At 43.3% G+C, this 13,147-nt stretch overlaps 1 protein-coding gene across 1 annotated transcript in view; it reads left to right on the plus strand.

Moving 5' to 3' along the window:
• Positions 1-880: 880 nt before the first annotated feature.
• LOC124713535 (GTP-binding protein Rheb homolog) overlaps positions 881-13,147 on the plus strand; it is a 71,563-nt gene continuing 59,296 nt past the window's right edge. The window contains exons 1-3 of the mRNA XM_047242954.1: positions 881-1,125; positions 1,207-1,278; positions 6,088-6,295. Of these exons, the coding sequence (XP_047098910.1) occupies positions 1,077-1,125; positions 1,207-1,278; positions 6,088-6,295 (329 nt within the window). The 5' untranslated portion in view covers positions 881-1,076. The remainder of the gene's footprint in view (positions 1,126-1,206; positions 1,279-6,087; positions 6,296-13,147) is intronic.

Consider the following 13,147-nt stretch of genomic DNA (forward strand, 5'->3'; position numbering starts at 1 on the left):
ATTCGGTGGAAGTTGAGAAACCAATCATGACTTGCAATATTGATTAAAATGGCTTATAAAAGTCACAGCTACATTAAATTGATTTATGAAATGAAAATCTAACCTTATTTTGGTGTGATTCATGCATGGAACCTTAGGGACGTTCACCTATATTCCGTTAATACACTGTTATTAGATAATCCATCCAGATGAATATTAAGAGAATGTAACTATTTATAAAATAATCCGCCAAGCTTTTAGTGCATAGGTAAATGCCTCAATACTTCTATGTTGATTAATATGTTGAAGATAGGTAATTTTTTAGTATTGCATGTGTTCATTTGCAATTATTTTGTGGGCCGGTATAGAAAAGCAAATATCCTTCGGTAACAGCACAAGTAGCCCATTATTGTTGAAGGTTATCATAGACAATTGGTCTATAACAGCCGCTTCTTTGTATTAATTTAGCCCGTGAAGCGGGAGAGACCCCGCAGGAGAGGAAAATAAGGTTGATTTTGCTTTACAACATGCCCCACAGTTAATACTAGTACTTAGCACGGAATCTTTTGAACCAATTTTCCAAAAAAAAAAAAAAAAAAAAAAGAATTCACTTCGTCTTTTTCTGTGTGTTCACAAATATGTATGAGTAAATACCTTTCTAAATGTACTAACGAACTAGTTTGTTGATTATATACGCGTTCAGAGTTTTTCAACTTATGTTTTGTCCAATTGACATTAATATTATAGATTCTGAAATCGTAGCAAACAAATGAAAATATAGACACAGAGAGCTATCTGAACTCTTTGTTTCGTAGCTTGTATGCTCCTTCTTCACTCGTTGATTTTTGTTACACTCTATGATACACTCTGATGGAGTGGCCTCGAACAACGAAGTCTAACCTCCTTGGTCTCGAATGACGCAAGTGATGTAAAGGTGATCTGTGGTGTTTGAATGATTGCTGGTACTGATGCTAGTGTCGTATTGTGTGACAGGAAGTTAAGTGCAGGTTAAACGTTTATTACTTGGCTATATGTGTGTAAGTTTCTGTACCACACAAGTGAATGACTGTGTTTTTAACTGATATTGTGAAATAACAATGCCACCCAAGCAGAGAAAGATAGCGATTATGGGGTACAGGTCTGTTGGTGAGTAACGTTGTTGCATTGTAAAATTTGTATTTACGTGCAGTGCAGTGAAGTGGAGTGACATCTGCGTTTTTTCCACAGGGAAATCATCCCTAAGCATACAGTTCGTGGAAGGGCAGTTTGTCGATTCATACGACCCTACAATTGAAAATAGTAAGTATTGTTCATTATCAGCTTTTTGTACACTTAATTCATCACTCATCCGGTAAAATGAAGGCTGTTCGTAGTATCTTCGGAACTGACGCCGATAGTTGTCTGCTATGCTGCCGTTCACACATTAGATTGCGACACCTAGCTGAGCTAGTTATTGCCAGCCAGTGGAAAATGAGTTCACTATGTGGCTGTTTTTGCCCACAACATATCTGTTTTTCTGTTGCTCATTTGGGCACGTTCTTCAGAAACAACTAGTGAATGAAGGCAATTTTATGCCTAAGACGCATCATATCAGTCTTCCATTTATTTAATTTTTTCGTACTGAATTGGCATTACATGTTACAGCTAAAATTGTTGCTGTAGGATTTTCCATAATAAAATTTGTCTTATCCTGAGTGTTTTTAAGTACAGTGAACTATATGTTATCTTGGGAAAGACTGAGCTTGATATTTGTAAACTTTCAAGTGGCAGTAAATGTCAGGTGGCTTCTATTATTTTGCTGTTGCTATATTTCATATTAACTCAAGACAGATTGACTTCTTAATTTGCTAGTATTGCAGGGTGTTTCTTGTTGTGGATTTGTAATTCAATATTTTCATATGAACTTGTCACAATATTGTTGCATATCCACGAAGTAGATGCAGTGCTACAGACATTTTTAAACAGAACTGTTGATGAAACATGTTTTGTTGTAGTGTTATGATTGTGCTGGCTAAAGATGACAGTGAGACATGTTGACACATACACTGTTATATGAGATTTTCAAGGCTGTAAATTTTGACTAGAAGTCCAATGAAAATCTGAACTTTTTCTGGCTCCTATCACGTGCACTAGTGTGTTATGGTTCATCTGCTTGTAAGCACCCATGATACACTTGTTTATGTAACCAGAGCTGTAATTTTATGTAGCACTTGCATACCATAAGGAGGAATACTCTGTAAATATCCTGCAAAGGTACCTCGAGTAAGTTTATATTCATTCTCAAGATGTAGGCTAGTTATGATAGTTTTTGTAGTATTTAATGTATGATGGATGTGCTGGTTCTGGTGTTTTATAGAAACTACTATAATAACCATCACATAAATAGTGACTCTTCCTCGGACTTTGGGAGGTAGATTTTAGCTGAACAAGGAAAGCTGCCTTGGAGATAGATTTGAGTAATGTGCAAACTCAAAAATTCTTGCAAAGTAGTGTTAGTGTATCAGTTGATTAATTCAGATGCTGTTGATTGACTACAACTGGCCATTTGAGATTGAGCTTGAAGAGATTGATTTTGAAATGCTCTTACTTCTGGTGAGGCATGGCTTCATTTATTCGGAGTACATGGACTTGCAAAACAAACAGTGGTGTTTTCAAAATTGTTGTCAGTAACGTGAAGAGTATCTCCATACTGTGAAGTGTGCTATGCATTACTGTAACACTAATTACCAGACCAATCTTTTTTCATAACTTTTGACAGCTAAGTGAACAAAATGCGGTAATGTCTGCCCCTGAGAAAAGGCTTAAAATTATTTCATGAAGGACAGTGCAAGACTGCATATATTGTGTAGACACCATTATTCTGAGGGTATGTCCTATCATCAAAAACAACTCTTTTTCAGAACTCCAATATTGACTGCAAGAAAAATTTGTGTAGGTTACTGGCTACAACTGTGAGCAGCTGATGGCAAAAAAAATCTTTTCTGTAAAATAAGAGTACCTGTACCCAATGCCTGCAGCCATGCTTAATCAGAAAAAAAGGAGTATTTCAGGATAGGCTTCTCCATTAGGCCCTGGCTACAAAAACCATTTGAAGGACTCATACCGAGCGACTGTAAGTGAATTATGGTCAGTCGATCCACTGCCATTACTTTTTAATGCCTCATTTTGACTGATCACAGCATCTGTAAGCAGATGCTACTGAACATCAATGTGAACTGCTAAATGGAACAACAATTTTGTCATAGTCCTTTTCTAGGCCATTCCTAACTCATTTAGTTAATCTAAAACCATTGTGCCACCTGCCAAAGTCCAGGCAGTAGGTCATAGCATACACAGTGATTGGAACCTGCCTCCCAGTATTGGTTCACACACAATCCCAGAAACAGTACTTTTGTTGTACCCTGTACTTCAACTTATATGAAAAGCTCTCTACAAATGACAAATGGATAATATAAATATTGGAGACTCCTAAGTCTAAGTTTTCATTACATTCATTTCCAAAAATTTTCCTTGAGGTGATGCTATGGCATAGTGAAGGTCTTTGTCTTTTTTACAGTGATAGAACTCGAAATTTGAAATGATACAGGATCATTACCCACTGTATTGGAATTAAGATACATTTTAAATTGTACTGTCAGATTAGAAGAATCTAGAAGCTACTATGTAATGCAAAATTGACCACAAGATGTCACGGGAGGCAGACCTGCCAGCATAAAATGAGGTGGAGGTAATGTGTAGCCAGTAGAAAAGCAGCAACAGGCAACGGGTCAGTAATTCAGGAGAGCTTATTGACTGCGAATGTGGACCAGTCATTGAATGTCACCTGAGTGATGAATCCATCAGGGACATTTCAACCCATCTAAAGCTGCCCAAGTCAACTGTTGCTGATGGGATAGTGAAGTGGAAACATGAAGGTATAGCCGCAGCTAAACCAATACCACGCAGACCTCATGTACTGATCAAATTCGACTGGGACCATCGAGTGTTGCAGAGAGTGGGTGCAAAAAATTGCTTGAAATCATCTGAAGAAGTCAGCTGGGAGTATCAAAGTGATGCCAGCAGTCCACCTAGCACTGTGACTGTGTGTAGCAAGTTAAAAAGAATAGGGTACAGTGTTCTCACAAGCGACACATTTTTGTAGTCGATGCCAACTGGCGTTTAGGAGGTGTAAAGTGATACCACTAGAGAGTGGATTACTGGAAATGAGTGATTTGGAGCGATGAATCATTCTAGATCCTGTGGCAATCTGATGGAAGAATTTGGTTTTGGCAAATATGTGTGTAGTTCCAACAGTGAAGTACAGAGGAGGGGATATTACAGTATGGTAGTTTTTATATGGTTGGGGTCTGATACCCCTATTACGCTTCAGAAAACATTAAATGCAGGAGGAGATGAACACATTTTACAGCATTATGTACTGCCTACAGTATGCATGACAATGCATCGTACTGTAAAGAGTCTCTGAGGCAATGGTTTGAGGACAACATTCCTGAAATGGGCTCGTCTGCCTAGAAATTAGACCTGAACCCAGTGGAACTCCTTAGGTAAGAGTTACATTGTCACCTTTGCCCCAACATCCAACATCACTCCCGTCTCTGATTTTATAACGAGCATTAAAAAAGAAATGAAATGGAGGCATAATTACAGAAACCAGTACCTATATGTTAGAAGTACTGACTCTGGCTGTTGACACACTTGTTCCAGTGTGACACAAGGCAGTGAATGGCTGTCTCATAAAATTCCGGGGCTGCGATGTTAACCAGTTCCACACATACAGCTGGGTGTCGTTGTCCGAATCGTTTGCCCCTCAGAGCCTTTTTAAGGGGACCAAAAGTGGTATAATCATATGGAGAGGACCAGACTGTGTGTAGGGTAGCCGAGAACCTCCCATTTGAATTTCTGCAGGGGTGCCGTGACTGTTGGCTGTATGTGGCTTTGCATTGTTGTGGAGCAGAATGACCCCACGGGTGAGATTGCCTGGTCGTTTTGATTTGATTGCTTGGCGAAGGGTGGTCAAGGTTTGTGAGTAATGCTGGGCATTCATTGTTGTCCCATGCTGCAGGAAGTGGATCAGAAGGGTCCCCCTTAAAAAGGCTCTGAAGGGCAAATGGCTCACCTCGGACGACGACGTACAGCTGTACGTGCAGAAATGGTTAACATCGCAGCCCCAGGAATTTTATGAGACAACCATTTACTCACGACCTTGTCACAGTGGGAAAAGTGTTTCAATAGCCAGGGTCAATACTTCTAACATACAGGTACTGGTTTCTGTAATTATGCCTCCAGCTCATTTCTTTTTGAATGCCCCTTATAGCCCCTTGAGGAAGAATACACTGCAATTCTTCGAGGCATTCAGACACCTCATTGAAAGTGTCCTCAACAAAGTTCAAGCCACTATAAAGGAAAGGGGTGGACACAACCCATATCAATGTTTGCTGATAGCAGCCCAGATACTTTCGATCAAATAGTGTATTTAACATTTTAATGTTTGTTTACAGTTCCTTCATAGTGACTACTGCTTGACATGTATATTCAAGAGACTTAAATATAGATTATTCTGAATTTAAAATACAAGTCTGTTTTTACTGAGGTGGAAATATTGATACTTTGGTCTATTTACTTTTTAAAATCTTTATTAAAGATAAAGTAATTAACTATATTTGTTGATACGTGGTGTAGCTAATAGTCAGTTGACAACGAATTCAAGAAGCAGTGAGCAATAAACAGAATTTTGATGCAGTTGTGAAAGGGTGAAGTCAATGGGTCAGTAAAAGTATGTAACAGCCAGACTATGTAACATGCGACAAGATGTCTTCTGCTGCCATCCTTGCCCCCCCCCCCTCCCCCCCATTTCTTTTCCTACGTTATTCTGTTCAGTGATTTGCCTGTGTATCTAATTTTTAATGAAGGTATTGTTAGTTTTTGGAAAATCCAGGACAGAATGTAACAATATTATTGTTAGTTTTAAATTTTTATACAGTTATGAAATATTTGGTGTTTTAATTATGTAATCCACATGTATAGTTTTCCATAGGTAATAATTAGTATTTGGTCTTCAGTGTTTACATTTTTAAGTGGACTACTTTAATTTTTCTTTCTTTTTTTCAGCTTTTACAAAATCGACTCGTGTCAACAGTCAAGAATATGAACTTAAACTAGTGGATACTGCTGGTCAAGATGAATATTCAATATTTCCAGCACAATATTCAATGGATATTCATGGTTATGTACTTGTGTATTCAATTGACTCTGCAAAATCATTTGAAGTTGTACAAATAATATATGACAAACTACTTGATATGACAGGGAAAGTCCAGTTAGTATTGCTGCACAATTATGTGGAGAACCTTTTTACTTAATATTGTTGAAATAACTTCTTGTTAATTTAGAAATGTGTTTAGTATAGAGAACTTAAAACTTTAACTTATTCTAATTTCTCTTCAGATCTAATTCAGAATAGATGTTTTTGTATGGTATGTTAGGAACTAAAACATAACATTGTTCACTTTTTTACTCACATTGTAGTATATAAATATTAGCTATCATCTTGACGTTCATCAGGATGACTGACACAGGCGTCTCACTTTTAGCAAGTATGGCAACAATGATGTCACAGATTCGACAGTGTGAAGTGATCAAAGACAATTACACAGTACAAAATTTATTTGTGGTAATTTAAATAAGAGCCAACAGTCTTGCTGCCGTGGTAACACTGGTTACCATCATATTACCAGGCTGGGCTAGCACTTGGAATTATCACTGTGCCGTTCTGCCAGGAGCTGTTGGCGAGTGAGGTGCACTTGGCCCTTGTGGAGCCAGTCAAGGAACTACTTGATGGAGAAGTAGTGGCACTGATAATGACTAGTCGAGCAGTGTGCTGATTACCTGCCCTTCCCTATCCCCATTCGCTGATGGCTAAGGCCTGAGGGTAACACGGCAGGTGGGGTTTAGGCAGGAGCAGACAAAATAAATGACTTTCTTTTCCTACACACACACACACACACACACACACACACACACACACACACACACACACACACAGAGAGAGAGAGAGAGAGAGAGAGAGAGAGAGAGAGAGAGAGAGAGAGAGCGTGTTTGGGCTAATACGTCACATGACGTAAGTCCACAATACCACCAAACCATCAGTAAACAATATTAACTATCAGACATCTGAAATGTGCAAATTCATACTTTATGTGAATTTATGTTGTTGTGGTGGTCTTCAGTCCTGAGACTGGTTTGCCGCAGCTCTCCATGCTGCTCTATCCTGTGCAAGCTCCTTCATCTCCCAGTACGTACTGCAGCCTACATCCTTCTGAATCTGCTTAGTGTATTCATCTCTTGGTATCCCTCTACGATTTTTACCCTCCACACTGCCCTCCAGTACTAAATTGGTGATCCCTTGATGCCTGAGAACATGTCCTACCAACCGATCCCTTCTTCTAGTCAAGTTGTGCCACAAACTCCTCTTCTCCCCAATTCTATTCAATACCTCCTCATTAGTTATGTGATCTACCCATCTAATCTTCAGCATTCTTCTGTAGCACCTCATTTCGAAAGCTTCTATTCTCTTCTTGCCTAAACTATTTATCGTCCATGTTTCACTTCCATACATGGTTACACTCCATACACACTTTCAGAAATGACTTCCTGACATTTAAATCTATACTCGATGTTAACAAATTTCTCTTCTTCAGAAACACTTTCCCATTACCAGTCTACATTTTATATCCTCTCTATTTCGACCATCATGTTATTTAGCTCCCCAAATAGCAAAACTCCTTTACTACTTTTAGGTGTCTCATTTCCTAATCTAATTCCCTCAGCATCACCCGACTTAATTCGGCTACATTCCATTATCCACGTTTTGCTTTTGTTGAAGTTCATCTTATATGTTCCTTTCAAGACACTGTCCATTCCATTCAACTGCTCTTCCAAGTCCTTTGCGGTCTCTGACAGAATTACAATGTCATCGGCAAACCTCAAAGTTTTTATTTCTTCTCCATGGATTTTAATGCCTACTCTGAATTTTTCTTCTGTTTCCTTTACTGCTTGCTCAATATACAGATTGAATAGCATCGGGGAGAGGCTACAACCCTGTCTCACTCCCTTCCCAACCACTGCTTCCCTTTCATGTCCCTCGACTCTTATAACTGCCATCTGGTTTCTGTACAAATTGTAAATAGCCTTTTGCTTCCTGTATTTGACCCCTGCCACCTTCCGAATTTGAAAGAGAGTATTCCAGTCAACATTGTCAAAAGCTTTCTCTAAGTCTACAAATGCTAGAAAGGTAGGTTTGCCTTTCCTTAATCTAGCTTCTAAGATAAGCCATAGGGTCAGTATTGCCTCATGTGTTCCAACATTTCTACGGAATCCAAAGTGGTCTTCCCCGAGGTTCGCTTCTACCAGTTTTTCCATTCGTCTGTAAAGAATTTGCGTTAGTATTTTGCAGCCGTGACTTATTAAACTGATAGTTCGGTAGTTTTCACATCTGTCAACACCTGCTTTCTTTGGGATTGGAATTATTATATTCTTCTTGAAGTCTGAGGGTATTTCACCTCTCTCGTGCATCTTGCTCACCAGATGGTAGAGTTTTGTCAGGACTGGCTCTCCCAAGCCTGTCAGTAGTTCTAACGGAATGTTGTCTACTCCCGGGGCCTTGTTTCAACTTGGGTCTTTCAGTGCTCTGTCAAACTCTTCACACAGTATCATATCTCCCATTTCCATAATATTGCCCTCAAGTACATCGCCCTTGTATAGACCCTCTATATACTCCTTCCACCTTTCTGCTTTCCCTTCTTTGCTTAGAACTGGGTTTCCATCAGAGCTCTTGATATTCATACAAGTGTTTCTCTTTTCTCCAAAGGTCTCTTTAATTTTCCTTTAGGCAGTTTCTATCTTACCCCTAGTGAGTTAAGCCTCTACATCCTTACATTTGTCCTCTAGCCATCCCTGCTTAGCCATTTTGCATTTCCGGTCGATCTCATTTTTGAGACGTTTGTATTCCTTTTGACCTGCTTCATTTACTGCATTTTTATATTTTGTCCTTTCATCAATTATATTCAATATTTCTTCTGTTACCCAAGGATTTCTACTAGCCCTCGTCTTTTTACCTACTTGATCCTCTCCTGCCTTCACTACTTCATCCCTCAAAGCTACCCATTCTTCTTCTACTTTATGTCTTTCCCCCATCCTGTCAGTTGTTCCCTTATGCTCTCCCTGAAACTCTGTACAACCTCTGGTTTAGTCAGTTTACCCAGGTCCCATTTCCTTAAATTCCCACCTTTTTCCAGTTTCTTCAGTTTTAAACTACAGTTCATAACCAATAGATTGTGGTCAGAGTCCATATCTCCCCCTGGAAATGGTTCCTGAATCTCTGTCTTACCATTATATAATCTATCTGGAACCTGTCAGTATCTCCAGGCTTCTTCCATGTACACAACCTTCTTTTCCCCCCTGCGGGTTCGGGGGTTAGAATAGGCCCACGGTATTCCTGCCTGTCGTAAGAGGCGACTAAAAGGAGTCTCAAATGTTTCGGCCTTATGTGATGGTCCCCTCTCGGGTTTGACCTCCATCTTTCTAAATTGTTCCGAAGAGCGAGCCAATTGGGGAAGGGCGCCTTACATGGTGCACTGTATCTGTCATGCATTGAGACCTTTAGCCGGCTTTCTCGTCGTTACAATGGTGTCCAGCTTGTTTTCCATCTCTTGGGCGAGGATACATCCATGGGTGCGATTTCCACGCTGCACTGTGCAGTGTTGCTTTCGCTGCGACGACCACCTCATACATTTTTGCACCTAAGATCCAGCACGGTAGCCAGTCCGTTGTGGTGGGGCCGCCATGTACCCTGTTGGTTGTAGCCCCCTGACAACACAGGGATCGCTCTACTGATGCCTGCGCCGTTTACTCCCCATGTATGCCAAGGAGTAGATGCCCATCTCCCTGGGGCATCAGGACTCCCGGCAATGGCCATCCTGCCAGGTGGCCCTTGCTGTGGCTGGGTGGCGCCCATGGGGAGGTCCCTTGGTCGGAGTAGGTGGCATCAGGGTGGATGAAACGCAATGAAGCGTGGCACATCATCTGTTGCTGGTGGCCAGCCACCAGCAGTCTCTAAGCGTTCGAGGGCTCATTTTAAAGGTAACGTTTATGACCCCAAATCGTTCCCATCCCTGGCCACACCATGGGAGGAATGAAAGGCAATGAATGACAGTGACACGTATTCGCCCCGGTATCTCGTCTGTACCAGAGCTGATGGGGAATCCTTTGTATCCGTGAAGTCTCAGTTCTTTGTAGAGCATTTAGAGGACAAGTTTGGGGAGGTGGAGGGCTTGTCCAAAATGCGCTTTGGGTCAGTTTTGATAAAAACGGCATCCTCCGCCCAGTCACGCAGGTTACTTGCTTGTGACAAGTTGGGGGATGTTAACGTTACCATCACACCACATAAGAGTTTAAATATGGTCCAGAGTGTTATTTTCCATAGGGACCTACTTTTGCAGTCTGATGACGAGCTGCGCGCCAACTTAGAGCGTAGATGTGTTCATTTTGTCCGGCGCATTCATCGGGGTCCGAGGGACAATCAGGTTGCTATCGGTGCCTTCATCTTGGCCTTCGAGGATGATACATTACCGGAGAAGGTCAAGGTGATGGTCTACCGTTGTGACGTCAAGCCCTATATCCCTCCCTCGATGCGGTGCCTTAAGTGCTGGAAGTTCAGCCATATGTCTTCCCGCTGCACTTCCAGCCTCACATGTCGAGATTGCGGACGCCCATCTCATCCCGATACTCCATGTGCTCCGCCTCCCATCTGTGTCAACTGTGGAGAGCCTCATTCACCTTGCTCGCCAGACTGCAGGATCTTACAGAAAGAACGCAAAATCATGGAATGTAAGACCCTGGACCGACTGACTTACACTGAGGTTAAGCGGAAATTTGAACGGCTACATCCCGTGCGCATGATGGAATCTTATGCCTCAACTGTCACTCCTGCTCCAGCTCCTTTAGCTGCAACACAAACAGTCAGCTCTCAGATTCAAAGGACCTCACCTGCCCCCTTGACGACGGGGGCCCCTTCTCTCGCTGTTGCTCCCACACCATCTACCTCGGGAGCAGCACCCACTAAACCACCGGGGACACCAGTCCCCACTTCTAAGCTGGAGAAGCGTAAGTCTTCTTCGGCTTCTCTCACTCGGAAGGGATCCCTTGGGTCACTCCCTTCCCAGGTTCCTACCAGCGGCACAGCAGACACCAACCAGTGGCTGAAGAAGCCACAGGTCGCTGGTCGTCGAGCTTCGCGATCATCTTCGGTCCCGGAGACTGACTCCAGTAAGCCCTCTCAACAATGACAACCAAAGGAACAGCGACAGAAAACGACATTGAAGACCCGTAAGACCAAGGCACCTGCGGTGGCACCTACTCCACCGCTACCTACAAGCTCTGCGTCTGAGGATGCGGTGGAGATTCTTGCATCCGCTGAGGACCTCGATCTCGCCGGTCCCTCAGACGCAATGGATAGCACTTGCACGGGTGCTCCATAGGAGGCAGCAGGTGACCCAGAGGCGTAATCTGCCTTCCCAGTCCCGTCACGCCTTTCTCTGCCATGGACAATACCATCCTCCAGTGGAACTGCAGCGGCTTCTTCCACCATCTAGCTGAGCTCCGACAGCTTATCAGCCTTCACCCTTTCTTCTGCATTACTCTTCAGGAAACTTGGTTTCCAGCAATGCGAACCCCTGCCCTCCGTGGCTATCGGGGTTATTATAAGAACCGGGCAGCTTATGAAAGGGTGTCTGGTGACGTCTGCGTATATGTCCTTAACTCTCTTCACAGCGAGTCTATCCCTCTACAAACAGCTTTAGAGGCTGTCGCTGTTCGGGTGTGGACGCCATAGGCTGTTACCGTCTGCAGTCTTTACCTTCCACCGGATGGTGATGTCGCGCAGCATGTCCTGGCTGCGCTGATAGCCCAATTGCCTCCACCTTTCTTATTACTGGGCGACTTCAACGCCCATAACCCTCTGTGGGGTGGGTCAGTGGCGACAGGTCGAGGCGCCACCATTGAGCATTTATTAGCACAGCTCGATCTTTCGCTGTTAAATGATGGTTCCTTCACACACTTCAGTGTGGCGCATGGCACGTACTCCGCCATTGACCTTTCGATCTGCAGCCCTAACCTCTTACCATCTGTCCAGTGGAGAGTGCATGACAACCTGTGTGGTAGTGACCACTTTCCGATCTTTCTGTCACTGCCACAGCGTCAGTCTTCTGGGCACCCTTGCAGGTGGGCAATGAATAAGGCTGACTGGGACTTGTTTTCCTCCATTGCCACTATTGTGCCTCTCTCTAATGATGGCATTGATGCGGTGGTTCAGTCAGTCACCACCAGCATCGTTACTGCCGCCGAATCTTCCATTCCCAGTTCTTCTGGGTCCCCTCGGCGGCGGACTGTGCCTTGGTGGTCGCCTGAGATCGCTGAAGCGATTAAAGATCGCCGGCGGGCGCTCCAGCGTCACAAGAGACATCCCTGCATTGAACACCTCATTACCTTCAAACGTCTGCGTGCGCGGGCCCGCCGCCTTATCCGCCAAAGCAAGCAGGAGTGCTGGGATCGGTATGTGTCCACCATTGGCCTTCATGTCTCTCCATCGCAGGTCTGGGCCAAGATCCGACGCCTCTATGGCTATCGGACCCCTGTCAGCGTCCCTGCGCTCTCACTGAATGGAGTAGTTTGTACAGACTCCGACGAAATTGCAAACCGCTTGGCAGAGCATTTTGCTCTGAGTTCCGCTTCTTCCAATTACCCCCTGGCCTTCCGCTCCATTAATGAGCGGATGGAAAGTCAGAGCCTTTCTTTTCGCACCCACCATTCTGAATCTTACAATGCTGCATTCAGTGAGTGGGAATTTCACAGTGCCCTTGCTGCTTGCCCTGATACCGCTCCTGGGCCAGATCGCATCCACTGTCAGATGCTGAAACACCTTTCAGTGGACTGCAAGCGACGCCTCCTCGACCTTTACAATCGTCTCTGGGTCGAGGGTGAGTTTCCGTCACAATGGCGGGAAAGGATTGTCATCCCCATTTTGAAACCGGGCAAGAGCCCTTTGGAGGTGGACAGCTACCGCCCCATTAGCCTCACCAACGTTCTTTGCAAGCTTCTCGAACGGATCGTGAGC

This window comes from Schistocerca piceifrons, chromosome 1 (genome assembly GCF_021461385.2).
Source record: "Schistocerca piceifrons isolate TAMUIC-IGC-003096 chromosome 1, iqSchPice1.1, whole genome shotgun sequence".
In the NCBI taxonomy this organism is placed as follows: domain Eukaryota; kingdom Metazoa; phylum Arthropoda; class Insecta; order Orthoptera; family Acrididae; genus Schistocerca; species Schistocerca piceifrons.